This window comes from Neopsephotus bourkii, unplaced genomic scaffold, assembly GCF_033783945.1.
Source record: "Neopsephotus bourkii isolate Nb327-2 ecotype Australia unplaced genomic scaffold, CSIRO-AGI_Nbou_v1 NB_1189, whole genome shotgun sequence".
Classification (NCBI taxonomy): Eukaryota; Metazoa; Chordata; class Aves; order Psittaciformes; family Psittacidae; genus Neopsephotus; species Neopsephotus bourkii.
In genome coordinates, this window is record NW_026901674.1 from 4,729,289 (window position 1) to 4,749,082 (window position 19,794).

Consider the following 19,794-nt stretch of genomic DNA (forward strand, 5'->3'; position numbering starts at 1 on the left):
ATTTTCTGTCTAAGAGGATGGTATTAGTTTTCATATGGACATAGGCTGGTGTTCAGAGCAGAGGATTCAAACTCCTGAGCCCAATGAATGAGTTGTGTTCAGAATTTAGACTTCTGTTGGAGCATCAACATCATTTTACATTTACTAGGATTGAAGAGAGGTGATGTTTGTAGAGAGATTTGAGACCTCCTTATGGGAGAATACGTTGCTGAACTGAGGAAAAGCTAGCCCTTTGCATCAGTTCCTGGAACCAGTTTCTAATCCAACTGGCTAAAGGTAGATTTTTGAGATGGCTTGGGTTTATTTATTTGAGGGTTTGTGGTGGGTTTTTTTTTTTCTCCTGTTGCTATTCTCCTTGAAAGCCTAGAAGATGGTTGCAGAACCTCACCTGCCTCTTTTCCAGCTCTGTGTGAGCAAGAGCATATTCTGCGTCTTGTGTCCCATTTGGAGCAGTGCCACACCTATGCAGGCTTCATGGTTAGACAAGGAAATTTTGTCCTCATCCTGAGACTGAACTATAGCAGGATTTTTATCTCCTTCTCTTAATTTGAACCAGTGTTTGGCTTCAGTTAGATCATATTCAATTTAAAAAAAGGCACAGGAAAACTTGGAGATCAAACAGGCATTGACTGCATTAAATCAGCTTTTCCAGTATTTATGGAATTTAAAGTTGGGAAACTAGTATTCTTTAAATGCCAAAAAAAAGTCTGTGTACAGTCGAGTTGATGTTGTTTGTACTGATAAGATAGGAGTTTTGATAAGCCTGATTCGAGATCTCTTTTTTTTTTACCTGTGGCTATTTCAATACAGACAGCAGTGGGAAATCTTTAAGAGTTGTATTTACAATGACTTGTGTCATATAAGCAGGAAAAATAAAGGTCTGTATTGAAGGAGCTACTTGACTCTTTAAATCTGTTCTTTTGTTTTGGTAAAGAGGTCTTAAGGTTTTAAAAGTATCTTGAGTGTCTGATTCAAGATATATGTCACAGGTACTGATACCACCATAAGAAAGATGACTGTAGTTTTAATAGTCTGGAGGTGTATGAAACATATTTGAAGGGGGAAAAAAAACCTCCACCCCTAAATAATAAAATCCTTTATTTTTGTGGAGGTCTTGATTTAAAAAGTGACTGCTCATATGTTGAGAACTTATGTGTATATGAGCCTCCCACATGCCTGTGGCAGAATATCCTGTAAGACAGTGGGTGGAGTACTAAAACTGATTTGCAGTTTTCCATAAAGTTTCCTAGAAAATGACCTCGCTCTCTGAAAGTTTTTGAGGCTGTTTGTAAGGCAGATTTTCATGGCTGTGGGTAAAACTGAAATTAGTAGATTTCTGTACTGAGGAAGAGTATAATTTGAACTACTAAAGTCCCCTGAATATGAATACTGACGCAATTCTGCAGCTCTGTTCCTTGTGAAATTGGTAGAAGCTGGAGAATTGCTTTTACAAAACCTACAGTAGTGGTATTTTTTAAACTACTTTAAAACAAAACCCAGACCAACTTACCAATTCTGTCCAAAGTAAGGATGAGCTCCATTTTTATATCTTCAGTGTGAAGAACAATATCAGCTTATTTGCATTATAATACCCAGCTCAAACAAGTTTAAACGTTGGCTGATGATTTTAAAATCTTACTAATGTGATCATGCCATTTTAGGAGTGGGTTGTAATATTTTACCATTTTTGTGGGAGTAAACTTCATCTTAAATTACACACAGACTAGAAATGGCGGGTTTTTAAATGACTTAAAATACCCGGTGTCAGTCACACTTTTTCAAGTTTATAGACTTTACAATCATATGACTTATTTTTCTGTAAATCAGATAATAAAGGCAATGTAAAAAATAGTGAGTTCTGTTCTGTAATTAATTGAAGCTTTTGAGAACTCCTTGAACTGAAAGTAAATTCAGCAGTTGCTCTTTCAAAAGGATTTTAGATATTAGACTCTTCAAATACAGTAGTATTGACAAAAGTAAATTGATGCTTTACTAAGCAGTCTGACTTTAGATTTTGATTTAATTTAAACTTCGAGTGGTAAATAGAAGCATAAGACTTGCAATGTATTCAAAGTAACTTTATGCTAAATATACTTGCATTTTTAGCCGGTGGGCTCTGCTGAGATTTAAGGTCTCTGCTTTTTTTATTAAGATTTAAATGTTTAGTTAATGTAAATCAATTAAAACTTTCATAAACCTGACTATGTTTAATCTTTATGACAGCAGAGTAGTGCTGGATTTAAGTGATTGATGGCCTTAAACAGATATCCAGTAATTTTAAACCACTGGTTTAGATATCAAACCTCCTTGATAAATCTAGGTAATAGTTTAAAACTTTTCCCATAATTTATTATTGAAAAATGTTCTTGCTTCTTAACAAAAGCTCTGCAAAATCCGAGCCTCCTACTGCATTTACAAATAAAGCTGTAACCTTCTCCTTCTGCAAGCAGAAGGTAGAGTACGGAGAGTTTTTGAAGTTTGTTTCTGTTCTTAACAATTTGTGCTTCTGGATATTCCTAACTGACACAATGAACAGAAACATGTAAGTGCATGGTTATCTTTGGCCAGATACATTGACATTTTTGTCTCAGTTCTTAATAGATTTCCTCATGCAACTAAAAATACTGTCGTTTAGTAGGTACTAGTGGGAGCAGTTCATTTAGGTTGTGGGGTAATTAAACTAAGGTATAAAAGACTTCTGTCGTCTTCTGTTAGAAGTTGGGTAAAGGACTGCAACAGAATTATCACAGAATAGTGAGTACAGATTAATGGGAATAGAGGTCAGACATTTCTAAAACTAAACCATTGAATTACAGTCTTGTTCCAAGTAGGTGAGTTCCTCTCCCACAGACCTGGCAACTGGAAGGAACAATAGCGTTATTCAGGGGCTGAAAGCACCCCAAATGAAAGGAACAAACTGGATTTGTTTGGGGGTTGTTTTTTCAGATGCAGTTTTGATCTAGACATCCAGAGTGAGGTGGTGATGAGATGAGAGCAAATGAGCCACTAAAGTGACTCTGTGAAATATGGAACAAACGGAGCGTAGAAGTCTTTCGTGTGAAGGAGACATTCTGACTGCGTGCTGTGTGTCTGGAAACACTTTTTGCTGTGCTTGGTATGTGGGAAGAGCTCAGTATTACGCTATTTTAGAGTATAACTTTAATCCTGTACATTAATTGAGTGACTTTATCTTAATTATCTTTCGGTATAGTCATCTAACCTAATTCCTTATGTGGAATTACTTTTCTTTTTGCTGTTTGTGTCTTGTGGTTTTCTTTGAGAAACACTCACTACCCAACAGTTTCTTTTAAATACTATTTCTATAGGGGTGGTTTTTTTGCACTGACTAAAATTTCACTTGAAGTTTGATTGATGGATATTCCTCTAAGTTAAAATGCTGGCTTTTAAATAACATTTTCTTAATAGTGTGCTATTTGAATTTCAGACTTCTGGACAAATAATATGATAAATTTGTGGAGGGAGAGTGCTAATTTAAAAGCAAATTGAAAACACACTATAAGCATCTCAGAGAAGGCACTTTTAAGGACTTTTTTATTTTAATAGCCTGTCCTATGCAAGCACAGTTTTGGGGCAGGGGTATAAGGGGTCTGTTTGCTCAAATAGCAATGATGTGCCTATTCTGTTCCTTTGAAGATGATGAAAAGCTTACAAAGGCTTAACGAATATGGTTTAAAGGCAGTAAAATCTCTTCCCCCATAAAATCTACCTTACTTCTGATAGTTCAGTATCACAGATTTGGAAGTGAAAAATAGGCTTTTTGGATATACAGATAGAGTTGGTGTAATCCTGTTTGTAGGCCAAGGATTTGTGACATGAGCGTGAATTTTGCCTTTTGACCTTGCTGAATAAGGAGGTGGCAGCATTAGACCCCACTTGAAAGGGGTCAAATATAAATGCAATGAAAATCTGCCTTGAAGAAACTTGTAGCAGCTCAGCAGTGTATAGAAAGGTACTGTATTTCTGAAAAGTACCTTTAGTAACATTTTACTGTTTGTTGTACTGTCAGGAGCAACTCTGCTCCATTGCCGTGGCTTCAAACTTTTTTTCTCTGGCTGCAGCAGCAAGTGGACCAATTGCAAACCATTTGTTAAGGGCTTATTCCCCGCTGATGGAGGTCCACTAACTTTTTTGGTTACTGGTTGAAGTCAGGAAAAGGAGCTGAGAATACTGGATGAGTGATTAAAGATCTAGACAGCCAAATAGGAAACGTTTTTCTTCTTGTTAAGAGTTTGCGAAGTGAAAGCCTTGAATTTATGGGAGCAACATACCAGACCTGGCCAGATTCTAGGATGACTGCATGGGGAGGGCAGAGAGCAGCTCAGATTAACTGAAGAGTTTAGTTTGCTGTCAAAGTTTCTCTATAGACTTTTATATAGAGACTTGCTAGTAGGGTATGCAGTCTTCCTCAGCGTGATGAATTTCTCTAAAGCATTTACTGGTGGATTTTTGCTCCTCAGAGATAGATTAAACATTAGAGGGTAGCAAACTACACTGTTAAAGCTATTATGGAAGTTACAGCAAGGTTATTTACACAAGGTATTTAATACAGCAAGTCCTATGTTATAATAAGGATCCCAGGATGATAGGAAACTTACTTCTCCTTACACAGGAAAGTCTGTGATAGAAAGATACTGAATCACCAAAGGTACTGTAGCCTGCAGGGCTTGGGAATGGAGTTTGTATCTCTTGTCTCGTTCACTGAATTGTGTTATTGGCACTATCAGCTAAAAGTCTACTTTAATTAGATGAAATACAGGTTAGCTTTCATATTAAGTGTGTTTTGTTGTCCCTACTGCAAATGCTTTCTGAAATAAATTCACAATTGCACTTGTCTGGCAACATGATTGTTTTCAAGCAGGAAAATTAGACATTACAGAGGTGGAGAGTCTGGTTTCTCCACAGAGAAAACATCCATTGCTGTTCTGCTGCGTTCCTGCTAGACTGAACAAAACTGCAGCATGGATGGCCCTGTAAGAACACACTTGCTGGAGTGCCTTTTGTTACTGGGGATGTGTTTTCAAAAGGTAGGGGAGCTCAGATGCTTTCCCTACGTGGGGAGAGTTCTCCGATGGGAGAACCTGACGTGGGTGTGTGCGTGAATTGCACGTTGTGGTTTGAGAAGTCAAAGGAATGGAATCTGGCCTCTTACCAACCGTCGCTGTCTGGGTCTGTATTAATTCACCAATTCCCAGTAGGAAACTCTTTCCAAATAAATTTAAGTTATCTTGTACTTATATATCTTCTGTCAGCAGTTCACTTACCTTTGTGTAATTGAAATCTACTTGAAATAGTAATTTGTCTGATAGTTAATTTTAGAAGTGTAGAAGCTCTCAGTAAATTGCCTTAAATAGATAAGTGCTGCTTTGAAGCCTTCGAACTTTACACCACAGCATTTAAACAGTAAAATGCATTTAATGTGGGATATTAACACTTTGTACGTTGCTAATGCTAGTGCCAATAGGTAACATGTAGGGTATTTTTGCGAAGGATTTTGCAAATTAGTTGCAGTGGTAAAAGAATGTGAAAATAAGCACTTGTAAATTAAAAATGATGTGGCTGCTTTTTAATCCCATATTTGCAGAAAAAGCAACTAGTGCTGCACCAAGTCCAGCAGACACTATTAAGTATTTTGCATATTACTGTATATAACTGCACTACTGCGCTAGAATTTTTTCCTCTTTAATTCACCTCATTTCGAAAACAAATCAAAATTACAGTAAATTTTATATCTTAATCTGCAGAACAAGTCATTTTTCTTGAAAGATTATTTCATCTTTCCATGCTGCAGCAAAAGATTGCAGTGTGTGCTGCACTGAACACTTGGCTTTTAGGTTACTTAGGTGATGTTTTTTGTTTGAATATATAGGTAGAAATGTCTACGTCCTTACTGGAATGGAATGTATTTTAGTCTGTTATTTTGCTCTTTTTCTTTTGTCCTTATTTTTAATACTGAAAATAGATTTGGCTGTGTTTGTGGGTGTTAAGTGGCCTGCAGGCTTTTCTGTGGTGTATATATAAGGGAAAGACTTTATCAGTGCTGACACTTTAAGCTAGGCATTTGCAGAAATTCAATAAGGTGCTGGAAACCTGTTGGATCCTCTTGCCTCAGTAGCTCCCTGAGGCTTCTGATGGTGCTTGTAAGTTTGAGGTTGCCATTTGTTACTAGATTTTGGGAGAAGGTATACAGGCAGTTGCTGCTAATTGAAAAGCAGTTTATTGGTGCTGGAAAAAAACACAAACCTACAAGTAATTTATTTACTCAAGACTTGGCATTATTTTCCAATGTGCTTGCCTAAATCTTCCCATTTTTTTTTTTTGCCTTACAAAATCTGAGCTAAATCTGTATTTTGGGGGGACAAAAAGCATTCCTAAAAGAACAAGCTTTCCTTGCCCATGCTTAAAGTGAAAAGTGTGAGGCGGTGTATGCTGTGGTGTGAGCAAGGAGGTGGTCAGGCCTTGAAGTGGCAGCAAGTCTTGCAGAGAGAAAAGGGCGTGCTTATCTCGGTGGTATTTTCCCTACCTTTGCGATGCTTACTGTTTATTTAATAATAAGGAAGATAGAGTAAAATTCCAGAGCAGATGATAGTACATGCACAAGGCATATTTTGAGTTGGTTCTTATAGTATACTCATAAGCCTAAACCAATAGCTTCCTGTTTTTCTTACGCAGACTTAAAAATAATAGAATAAACTATTTAAAATGGAATTATTTTTGCTTGACAGATTTCAAAATGGTTTCCCTCCTGAAAGAGTTAATGAGGGAGAAACTTGGAACCAAATTAAAGTTAAAAGTTTAATTGGATTTCAGGGAAATAGCTGGAGTGTTGAGTTGTATTTATTCACAAGAAGAACAAAAGAAATGTCTTTCTCATGGCTCTGTATGAGGCTGATGCTCATACAGAAATGAAGTGTCCCGAATCAGCATCAAGCTCTCTCCCAAAGAGTGTGCCGACAGTTAAAGGGTGCTTAATTATTTGTTTGAATTTCTGAAACTCCTCAGTTCAAATCCATGTGACTGTTTCCTGAACATATTGTGATCTCTGAATGTGACAAGCAGATGCCTCTGATGGTTGAGCAAAGAGTACTTATGAAAGGCTTCTTTCTCATGAAATGGCAGATACATCCTGCAGGCAGTGGTGCTCATGTTCTGCTATTTCTGTCTTCTCAACAGAAATCATCACTGGGAGGCAGTGCCAGTGACAGGAGGGAAACCGAGACATGGGGCAGTGCTAGGAAATTAGAGCAATAAATAAGAACAGAAAGAAGGATACCAAATTCAAGTAGTTTATATAATGCTAGTGCAGATTCTGTGGTATCTTCCTGTATGCAGGGTTGTGGCCCTTGCTGTTAGGATTGCATGTGTGTGTCAGCCGTGTGATGGGCCAGCAGCCATGCAGCATCTCCCCCTTCTTCCTTCCCTCAGATCTTGGCTGTGTCCGACACTATCACTTAAAAATGAAACCGGTATTTATAACTTAGTATATTCTAACCAAAGAAAATTATGTGGCGAGTTAAAAGTGTGTAAAACATTTGGTATCTTGAACTGCTTTTTGTGTGAATTGCATGCTGTGACGGGGGGAAATAAAGCTAGAGGACAAATAGTTAGAATACCTGCATCTTTATTTTAATTCAAGAAGATTAGCTGAAAAGAGCAACCAAATGTTTTTCACAATATGAGAGCAATTTCATTCGCTATAGCTGAAGTGTGGTGTTTATTAGGATGCACCAGCCCTGTAAGTACATCACTAGCATAAAAATTTATGCTTTAGGGTCATAGTGTATTTCTGCCTTTTGATACCATTATGTTTTATGCAGATAAACTTAAAACTATAAGATCTGGTAAGATATTTACTGCAAAAATGCTCTTGTGTTAAATCACATTTGTAATCGTGAATGTATTCTGATTTGATCAGCTTCCCACTTTTGTAAAAGTATCTACACCAGTAAACATAACTCAAATAATCTATTCCTGTGAGGCAATCTTTGTTTTTGTATACTGCAGTCACCTGCATTCAGAAAGCTTTAGTAGCTTCTACTTGTTCCTTTGGACCAGTGAATATGTAGGAGTGGTAGCATTTCTCTTCAGGGGTGTTAGAGATTAAAAGTAAACCTGTTAACCTGATTCCTGTGTGTTAGTGTTACCTATAGCATTTGTGTTAAGAAAAGAATCTTCTTTATTTTTCAGGTTCAAGCCATTTTTTCCAGTTCATCTGTTGCCACCTGATGAATGTGAAGATCGTGACCTCTGTATACAGGAGCTTCTGTTGACAGAAGGTCGCCTGAGAGTCACCTTAATTGAATGTACGAGGTATGTTTTGTGGTCTTTTGCTCATTCTTGACTCAGCAAGTACCCATGTTTCTTAAGGTTGTAGTAATTGTAGCTTAGGCCTGTTCTGATTCATAGAGTAGCAGCTTTGGTGTCATGATTGTACTGTAATCCAGAAATGTATTTTTTAAGTAAAAATGAACAAATGGAAGTTGCAGTAAGTTTCTGAGGCACTTATGTGTTCTGGGAGCATGAATTTGCCTTTCTTCTGACTTTTGCCTGGTTGCAAGCTAATCTCTGCCTCCTGACGTTTGTTTTTGTGTGTTACTTTGGCGCACCAAATTATGAATCTCTTTCCAGGACAGTATAAATATTGTAATTATCCTATTGTGTTGTAAGCAAAGGGAAATAATTGTTTCAGTCGGTCTTACTTAGATTAATCCAAGTAACTTTTATAAGGCATTGTTTGCCCTTGTCTTGAGCAAAATAATGGGAAGAAATCTACTTCGTTCACTGAAGAGAAAATTCTCTTTAAAGCTGGAGAAAAGGTGTGTGGGCTCTTGGTTTGTTTGGGGTTTTTTTGTCAAACCTCTTAGTTCTTGGTTTATGTTAGATCTTATCCAAGTAGTGCTTAGGCTTTGATCTAGTAATGTGCTGTCCTGCTCTTTATGAACTAAACTCTGGTTTGCAGAAAGGCTTTTAACCTGTTCTTTTAATTGCCTGTGTTACCATGCAAGCTCCTCTTTGCACTTTTTTTCCCCCCTGTAGTCTTGTACAGCTCTTTGAACTGTATTTGTGTATTAATGTGGTTTATTAGTGCTGTAGATTGCCAGAAGATAATCTTCTGCTTCTAGCGATGGTATGGGCCACAGCAGTGATTATTTTTGGCAATAAAATCGCTGCTTACCTGTCTTCCTAGCTTTGTGGTGTTTTCTGTTGGTGATACGGGAATACTAAATGACTCTGTGCGCTCCTTGGCTTCTAGAAGTGCTTTCTCTTTACCATACTCAGTCAGGGAACTTATGATGTCTCTTTACAGGGAGCCTCCCATTTCAGTCCAGTACTGCATTATTTTTTATTACAAGAGGGCCCAAAATAACTCAAGTTGTGTGCAGTTGTTACTAGTTTGGAAAGTAATCTTTTAAATAGTATGTCTTTCCTGAATCGGAAACACTGTGTAACATCACAGACATATCACTAGTGTTGTGTTTCTTTCCATTGTGTTTAGAAGCCAGATTGCTCAGTTTGACATCATCATCTCACTATTTTCAGCTGTCACAGATGCTTATCAGATGGCTGGAGAGAGGAGGCAGTTGCTGGCTTGTCAGGTCTTTTCAGCTTCAGGTCTGACTTAATCTGACTGGTTTATGTGCCTTGGAATTTCTCGACAGACACTTGAAAACGATGTCTTAACAGACACATCTCAATCTTGATGTCTGACTCTTGACACCGTAGCAATCCCCCAGACCTTGCAGGTGTCCCATCCTTTTTTGAGCTAAACAAGTACAAATGTCCAAAGACTCCCCCTATGAATAAGTACTCTTGCTTACTTTGCACCTGAAGATACTGATGAGACAGAAGCTGAAAAACACATAGAATTTTGTTAGCAGAAGAAGAAATGTAACAATACATATGAAAGCAGCAATGACAATATATAATATATAGGATAGCAACAGTGACAAAATTTCCCCTTTTTATCACCACTGTATGCGAGCTGGTGTGAAGGCTGCTCTCAATGGCTCTTTTACAGTACAGCCGTGCATGCCGAAACACAAAGCTTTTTCACTCATGTCTGCCAGCGAGACCTGAACATTTTTCTTGGCAATTATTTTCATTCCAGAATGAAAGATCACTTGAATTTCTGTGTGTTTCAGTTTTGCTCAGTGCCCCAGAGGTTTTCATACTGTCAGTACAGTAGCTGTTCCCTGACTTCTGTACAGAATTCGGAGCGGGATTCTTGACCATTGATGTTGTCCCAAATTTGGGCTTATTTATCTGGTGTGCAATAAGCCAGCCTCACAGAGTTTTGAGATACTGTTAAATTCATATTTGCACAAAGATGAGTGCAAGAGGATAGTTCCGCAAAGCTAGCACACCCTCAGTCTGTCAGCTGCCCACTTCTATACATTTCACACAGTGAAGATTCAGTGTGTTCTTTTACATTCTCTTGTCTCTGTTTAATGACAGTATATAAATATATACACATGTTCTGTGAGTAAGGGTCTATGTAGGCAAGGGTCTCTTATCAGGGGAATGTGATTCTTGGTATTACAATGAACCAACTTCCTTTAGGAACACAGTAATCTTGCATTTTGTTGAGCTTTTAAAAATTACTTCTGTCTTCCTAATCTTTCTGAAATTGAGTATTACTCTTCTGATCTAGGTCTCTTTTATCCATCTTCTGCCTCTCCTGAGGTCTGTGAGCTTCTAAGGAAACACATTTTTTCCTTGCTATGTGCAATTCTAAACTTAATATTTCCAAGCTTTCTCACAACAGTCCTTTACAAAATCTTAACTTCTTAATTTCTGGATAACAGCGTTTGTATTCCATCTACTCCGGTAACAGAGTTCTGCTACTCCTCTTGCTTAGGTCTGCACTTCTTGCGCTTGTTTGTTTTTCAGTTGCAGGCTTGATCATAGTAATTTCCTTGCTGTCATGCTTTTGACAGAAAAATTGAGTTTTGCACATCTTTAAAATTAAATGAATCAAAGGATGGAAACTTTGGTGTAAATAGTAAGGAATGTTTTGAAAATTTCTGTCTAACTTACTGAAAATGTAAGTTTTCTTGTACAAATGCAGTGCCCTCACAGAACCGAGTCATTGCAAAAACGCTGTTATCTGTTGTTACCCTAAGGTTTTAAGGCCAAGGGAAAAACAAAGCTACATACTGTTAAAATTTAAGGGTACACTGTGAAGAAAGTCTTAAAGCCTATAAGCTCCAATTATATTATTCAAGAACACTCTTCCAAAACTGTGCCGTCAAGTAGGCTTTGTAACTCAGCATTTGTTTTAATAGAGAACGGTTGCAGACAACGAGATTTTCCCTAGATAGTTACTTACTAAAATACCACAGAGCATGCCTGGGGCTGACTTGTCAAATTTGGAGTTTTATGGGTTTGTTTCCTTTTGTCTTCAATGTCATGTCAGCGTGCAGCAGTGGCACCTGTAAGTACGTGGATATTGAATTTGGTTTTGAGTTTCTTAAAATTTGGGAAATATTATGTTAAAATACTTACAAATTGAAAGGCCACAGTTGAAATTAAAAAATTAGGAAAGGCTTCCTTCTACATACCTGGTAATAACATGTTACTAAAGGTTTGTGTAAAGTACAGTTCTGTACTTTAGCATCATTTTAGAAAAAGCAGGAAAGTTGGTAGCCTTCCAGAAAGAAGAATGCATAACATGGCTATAAGGACTTGAAGTTCTTGGCTTGCCTCAGCTCTCGAGGTGAGGTGACCACAGCCACCACAGCCTCCATTCACTTCTGTTCTGTATCAGAGGACACACACTTCACAGCTTGGAATTTCTGTAGCTTCACACTGGAAACCACGACAGCTATGAACAACTGTGTTAACTGTGTTCATGTCCATAGCTACTCTATTGAACCACTACCTCATGCTTGCTTGCTTGCTTGCTTGCTGCAGGGAACCGTCCGATTTACAATTGAGGAAGGAATAGAAATTCACTTTCTGTATGCATATTTCAATCACTGGGGTGGTAATTTAATCAATTTCTTTATCAATTAATTATAGCTGGGGTTATAAACTTTGTTTCAAGATGTCTTTCATATGCCATTTCATACTGAGTTACAAACTTTCAATCTGTAGGATATATATATATATATATCGTAACAGATGGGTGTTTTGGGTGTGTTGTGATACAGTGTCAGTCTTTATCTGCAGCTGTGTTACAGAATACAGAACGGGTATGATTCAGACAAAGATTTCCTTTAGCTAGGAGCAGTTAAAAATTCCCCTTTGTCTTTCTGGAACTGGAAACTGAATTCCAAACTCCAGCATGAAGAGCTCTTTAAGTATGTAATTGTGCTGTCTTATGATACGTTTCTTCAACTTGGGTATCAGTAACCTAAAGTAAGGTGAAATCTCAGTTCATTTTTTTTTCCTTGTGACTACTATCTTACAGTTCTAGCTGAAACTTATGGGCAGGAGGGTTGGGGCTAGATGATCTTAAGGTCCTTTCCAACCCAAACTGTTCTATGATGCCTGTCCTGAGCTACCTCCTGGCTTGTTTTCTTAGTTGCCACCGGTACAGTACAGCCAAATAGCCACTGTGCTGGTATTTTAGAGGGGGCAGTAAGCACCCCTGGAAAATTCCATGCGCGTGTGCCTAGGTGAAGAAGAAACATACGCAAGCAGTGATGAGCTGTGGAAAAGCTTTAATGAACTGAACCAGTGAGACACTGAGGAAAACTTGTGATACCCAAAAGTAGCTACTGAAAGCAGAACAGAAATGCCACACATGGTTCCTGGTGGCTTAAAAATAAGTAAAGGAAGTTTGAGTTCATCAGTTCCAGTAACCTTCAACAAACTTAGTATTGTCCAGACAAAAGTACCTGATCAGTTGGTTTTGGGGCTGGGTTTCTGCTTACAGTAATCATATCCATGTCAGTAGAGAAACAGAGAAATGAATGCTGAAAGTCAAGCTGAAAATTGAATTTTTATGGTGTTTTCCCAGATCATGGGAACTGTCCCTCTGAGAATGGGGTTACAGGGTACTGCCACTATCTCTGAGCCAAAACCAGTTGACACTTGGTAAAGCAGGTATGCTGGGTGCTATCATCTCCTACATGAATTCCTGTAATCAGCTAAAAATGAGTTAAACACATTCTTCATAGAGAGACATAGAAAAGAAATATTTATTCAGCTGCCCTTGCTGCAGTGCAGGCTGAAGAGCTGTCATAGCCAGAGAGGTGTTTGCCTTTAGGGCTGGCTTAGTTTTACCAGTTCTCATTGTTGGTGAAAGTTGGTTTCAATAGTTTTACTACATTTTCGTAGCATATTTGCTGTATATCTCCACATCTGGAAGATGATGCACTTTTTGATGGTGGATATTTAACCTAGAAACACTGTTTAACAGCATCAGAATAAACATAAAACTGACCTGTTTTTCTGACAGCTTTTTTCTATTATCTGAAGAGTTGTATAACACATCACAATCGCAGGTAAGATGCTTTGGATAGAAGCTTAGAAACTGCTCTTATCAAAAGTGTATAGAAAGCTTGGAGGGGAGTTAAAATCTTACAGGTCTTTTGAAGTAGTAAGATTGAAGTTTCTATTCCAAAATATCTGCTTCCAGCTAATATGTACAAATTTATTGCTGTTCTGTAGGCTAAAGGTTGGTTGTTTTCTTTTATAGTGCTGGGGTCTACTTGAAAACCATTATAGGCTTCTTAAATAGGCTATTGTGCACAAAGAACCAACCACTCATTTGTTATGTCACAAAATATTACAAGTGTGAGAGGATCCCAGTTTAGTGAAACAGGAACATAAGCGGTGATAAATGGTGACTTTACAGTAGCACTCTTGAACAAAGAAGACCTGCAGTATACTGTGAATTTTAGAATAAGAATGGAAAACTTGTGGCTATTTTCGCTTAACCTCCCCAGACCCTCAGAATTTACACTTTTATGGAAAAATACCAGTGTGCGGGTTGGACTTTATTTAAGTCTTTCATTAAGACTTAATTAAAAAAACTTTATTTAAGAAAAGAAAAATGGAAACACAATAGCAAAAAAAAAAAAAAACCAAACCCAACAAACAAAAAAAAATAGCTAAAAAATGTTAGTTATCTTTGCTATTTATAAAGTTCTTCCACTAGAGGGTGGCAGTCTCTTTCCTTTGGCACAAGACTCTGCCTGCTGTATCTTTTCCGTGTGGACTGCTCTGTGTGTACATGTTGATAATAATAGAGTGTATAAATGAAGAATGGTGAGTTAATGTATCTAGAGCATTAACAGTATTACAGTTCTTACTATAGGCTTTTCTATTTCAGGTTATTTATGTTTGGATCCTATGAAAGAGAAGCGAATGTTCATTGCACAATGGAGCTGAGCACTAATGTTTGGGAAGAAAGATCAAGAAGTTCTATTAAAACGGTAATAAATGGTATAATCTTTGCATATTGCAGTATTATGCTCTTAATACATTGTAAAGAAAGCGTATATCTTTGCACAATCCAATGGGTGGTTAGAGTAGAACACCCTGAAAACATAACAGACCAGTTATTTGCTGTTTAATTCAAAGTGTTTCACTGTCCAATTGACATGGATAACATCATTTGAGTTATCACAGCTGTGCTTGAAAATGTATGTCATTTGTGTATGTTGTCAGCTGTCCATCTGCATTAAAACAAATAGTGTAAAACAAGTGGTTTTATAGTCCTGTTATATTTGGGTGGGGTGATGTTTAGCAAACAGTAAGATGCAACTGTCTTTCCTTGGCCAGTAGTGAACCCCTTCTGTTTCATCCCTTCTGATGGGAGTATTGAAGGCAAGCATGATCAGAAGGTAGCTAATGTGATGTGACTTCCTCCTTTTCCCCTGCTTTTTGTGAAAATGTAGGCAATTGACATAGATATCTAACTTCTTGTAGAGTGTATGAATCCTTTCTTGTCTGCTGAAGAAAAATACTTTTGCAAGTGTCTGCAAATATAGAAAGTAGTGGTGTTACTCTAAGCTCATGAAATCCTAGAATGGTTTAGGATTGTAAAGGTCATTCAGTTCCAACTCCCTGCCATGGACAGGGACACCTTCCACTACAGCAGGTGGCTTCAAGCCTTGTCCAACCTGGCCTTAAACACTGCCAGGGATGAGGCAGCCACAGCTTCTCTGGGCACCCTGTGCCAGCGCCTCAGCACCCTCACAGGGAAGAGCTTCTGCCTAAGAGCTGATCTTGGTCTCCCCTCTGTCAGGTTCAAGCCATTCCCCTTGTCCTGTCCCTACAGGCCCTTGTCCCAAGCCTCTCTCCAGGTTTGTTGCTGGCCCCTTTAGGCACTGGAAGTTGCTCAAAGGTCTCCCCTAACCCTTCTCCAGGCTGAACAAGCCCAGCTCTTTCAGCCTGTTAATCTTTTACTAATTATCATACTTGATAACATGAGTTTAGCAACGTACAGCCTGTAAATTGCCCTATGCGTGTGTTTGAAGATGAGAGATATCTCAGGTTTTTTGTTGCGTTGTTTATCTGCAAACAAGAGGTGCAGTGTATGAAAGAGCCTATTGGTTTCACATTAGTATGATATTGTGGTAGTCATCAAATCGAATTGGGCGTATGCTGAGCAGTAAATAATGTGCTTATTGGAAAAAACCCAAGAAGCTAGGAAAAAAGCTTTAACAGTTAGTTTTATGCAAAGAAATCACTGTAACAAAATCAGTGTCCTGCATTTTTACCCTCTGTTCTCTTAAGTGTGACTGGCTTAAGCCCTGTGCCTTTGTTATATATGACTGGACTTGTGTTTTGACACCAGCACTGTCTTTCCACTGGAGCAGCAGGAATCTAGAATTTCACCATCTTGTTCAGTTTCTGCAATTACATTCTGCTTTGCATTGTTTTTAAAACTCCTTGTGACAAATTATATTGTTTTCAGCTTACTGCTTATTATGTTTTGCCAAAAAGAGTGTATGGCTGAGCAACAGGCAGAAAGCCTTTTTGTTATTGTAGCTGCTGTGTTCTTAGTTGAAATACTTGAAGAGGGGGTAGTGGTTTGCCTGTGCTCTGATAGAAACCTGTAACACTGAATGGCAATTAGCTTTCTGAAGTATGGCACCAGCAGAGGTGATGGCAGAAAGCATTCCAGTGGTCCCAAGAGGAATTCCTGGGTTAGCTTAGCTCAAGAGGTGCTAGACTTCGTTGAAACAGTAGGCGGGAGCTAGATTTGAGTAATTGATTTTTTTCATACCTTTTTGTTTAAACTGGTTTATGGAGCAGCTTTAAATCTTTTCTATTTTGTTTTAATCTAAAGGTTTCCCTCTTTGCCTGATCACATAAGGATGAGGTGGGAGTAATTCAGCCTTAGTGGCCTGGCCTGTTCATAGTCTTAACCCTTTCCTAGTAATATATAGGAAAGAAGCAATACTGCCAATGTTAAAAACAAAACCAACAATCAAACAACACCCCCAACATCTCCCCAAACAACACGAAACCCCCAAACCCAGCAACAACAAAAAATCCATGCAACTCTGGGGTCTGGACCTGAGCCTGCTAGGACTTACTCATGTGAATGACCCTTTATTTGGGATAGAGCTGTGTATGAAGCCAGGGTCTGCAGGCCTTATGCTCTAGCAATGAAGGTATAAAAGTGTCAGTACACTGAGTTACCATTAAGCTTCTGTGAACAAATCAGTTTGTGCTTGTCTTTAGATAATTTTGAATAGCAATATTGGAATAAGAGGAAAGAAAAACCACTCTGCAGACAGCGTGGCACTGGTGTGTTTGTGACAGCAGATGGCAGTAGGACTAAACCGATGGAAGGTGAATGGGTCCTTTTTAAAACTACAGAAAATTACCCAGGGTGAGGCTCTCAAGAGCATCTTCTATTTCAGTATCTAAAATGAAATGGCAGGTTTTAAAGGTACCTTAGTGCTTAAAAATATCTTTTAAAATCTGTCCTGCAATGTACAGAAGGGTTTTCTGTGCATTTGTTGCAGCCCTTCATTAAGCATTGTTCAAACGCTGCCTGTCAGCAAGGAGACACAACTTGATCCGAGTTGCTGCATTTCTTGCTCTGCTGTTGGTATGAAAAATTCGCTATGCTGAATCACCTTGAACTTTAGACCACTAAATAGGCAAACTAATACTAAGATCCTGCTTTTGACAATCTTGATATGGTAGAATATGGAAACTGAAAATTAAGAACTTTCGTAACTGTATTTTTGCATACTCAACACATGTAGTGAAATTATGGCAGTCTCTTGTTCCTAGGAAGTCAGATTAAATATGCAAGTTAAGTTACAAAAGTGTTAGAACATCTTACCGAGTGGTAAAGAGGATTGACAAAGATCCTCAACAAAATGAGCTTTGCTAACACACTAAACACAGGGTTTTAGTTAACTGTGTGAAATAGTTAAATAGGAAGTTAGAAAGAAAAACACTGTGATATTTTTCCAAATAAAAAGTTTAATTCTACCTTTAATTGTGATTTATTTTTAGCTCTAATGCAATTTAGCCGCAAGGCAGCTGATGGCAGTATTTGATATCTGTCCTAATATAAAGTCCTCCTTTCAATGCTCATGTGCAATAATCATTTGAGGCAAAGCTGATAGAACAAATAAGAACTTCCAAACTACAGAGGAGAAATGATAGACTAAATTGAAGTGAAAAGTTGAAAGATGTGTTCTGGTCCAGAAGCAACTAATAAGACTCTTTCATAGGCATGACAATGCAGCCTCTGGTTCAGACTGTGTTCTACAATGCTCCTGAGAAAAATTCTCATAACTTTCTATATTTCCTGGCATTTTCATTCTTTTTGTTATGTTAGTAATAGTGATAACAGATTAGACAGGTTTAATACTTCATAATGAATTTTGCCGAGACTTTAATTTGATCCCATCATTTATGCAATATTAGGAGGTGTCAGAATGGGTTTTGATTAAAGATGCCATGTTATTGAACATATCTAGAGCATTATTGAAGTGTCTGTTATGATACAAAGGTGTCTCAGGCTTCTGTTTATCAAATTAACCTGAAACACTGGTAAGACTTCAAATTTAGCACATTCCTGTGTGACGTGAACATTCTTAAATATCTCAGTTAGTAATACATTCAGCTGGAATTCACACTGATCACTGCATTGCTATGTAGAACTTGACTGTGTATGGATAGGATGTATTAATGCAGCATTGGATTACTGGACGTGTTCTATGGCTAAATAATTAGATATGTCTTAATAATTAGGTATATGTTTGTAGATATTAAATGGAGGCTGTGTCATTAATGTGAATGGTTCTCAATATCAGATTGATTTCTACAAACAAAAATAACTGTTCTATTTTTCCTTTGGGCACATCTGTTCAGTGCAGACCCATGGCCTTGTTACACTTGGTTGAGAACCTTGCTGCTGCCTTTACCTGTGCCAGCACTTCATGTATGATGTTGTGAAAGAAAAACATAGTTTTTTGCTCTGTGAATAAAAGGATAATGGAGTCTGTATGTCTTAAAAGTGTCAAAAGAATGGACATAAAAACAATCTTGAAATATGAGTATCGGAGACCTGAGGTAGCTTTTAGGTACTGATTTTTGTGACAGATGAAGTCATTTTCTACAAATTGTAGAAACTATTGCAATAATGGACTGATATTTATCACGTACAGACTCTAAACAGTTTGTGCTTTTCATTGGTTGCACAAATGTAAAGTAGTGGGCCAGAGATGCTCAACTGCAGAACAGAATTCAAAGTTTTCTCTCAAGTCTTTTTATATAAATTCAGGAGCTTAAGAAAATCATTATCGATTTTGAAATAATCAAGTTAATCTAAGGAAAACATGAGGAAACACTTAAATTCTAGTATTCAACTAACACATTGTCCAAGGTAGGAATAGCTGCAGTTTCACGTTCATAAAGGCAGGAAGTGTCAAGGCTTTTCTGTTGTTGGTGTTTTTATCTATTTTTTGGAAACCCCTTCTGTAAATATTAACTTCAGCAATACAGAAACTGCATTTCATATCCTGCAAGTAAAAATTGTAATCTAGAACGTCATATCTATTAGCCTATAGGATGTATTTTTGCAGCAGTTGTCTCAGGAGCACACCAATATCTTCTGAAGTAACCCTCTAATAGAAAGTTAAAGAATTAAGTATCCCACCAGGTTTTTAGGAATTCTACATGGTATTTTCTATAGTTCATTCTGTAGAATGAACATAGCGGTCAGCACTGGAGTAACTGAAGGGGAGGAAAGTATTGCACTCTAAATTTGTGCATATATACACATACATAGGCCATCATCTCCACTTCTTTCAGTGAGGTTATCTTGATAGGTACTGCCTTTTCCAGGCAAATGTAATGGTAACTTTGAAAAGGCTGTAGACAGGTTGGTTAGAACTTCTTTATAAAAAACAAAGTGATATTTCTCAGCCTTTCATAAAACTAAATTTCCTTTATCATGGATTAAGGGAAACAGCACTTTAACATATGAATGTAAAATGAGAAATAATGTAAATCAAATAAAGCACCTTCTGAAATGAGCTGCCTGAAGCTACTAAACTATAATGTCAAAATTTAAAGCAACTGTGAAGCGTTAATTTCTAAATACATGGAGTTAACTGCCTTACAGTTGGCATTTCAGTGTGCTTTTGGAACAGGCTGCCATTTCAGCATCTAATCCTGTCAAAAGAAAGGAGGAGGATTAAAGCAAGAGAAGCTTTTTGAAAATGTCACTTTTTATGAAAATTCATGATCTTGTAAAATTTGATAATATTTGTAAATACAATGGGGAATAGTTCTGAGATTTGTGCCTTACATAATATTCTGTAATCCGTCTTTCAAATAAACTTGAAG

The 19,794-nt window shown here is 37.6% G+C and overlaps 1 protein-coding gene across 1 annotated transcript in view; it reads left to right on the forward strand.

Moving 5' to 3' along the window:
• The window catches only part of PDZD8 (PDZ domain containing 8), a 61,915-nt gene that overhangs the window by 11,259 nt on the left and 30,862 nt on the right, over positions 1-19,794 (forward strand). The window contains exons 2-3 of the mRNA XM_061364235.1: positions 8,206-8,328; positions 14,300-14,402. Of these exons, the coding sequence (XP_061220219.1) occupies positions 8,206-8,328; positions 14,300-14,402 (226 nt within the window). The remainder of the gene's footprint in view (positions 1-8,205; positions 8,329-14,299; positions 14,403-19,794) is intronic.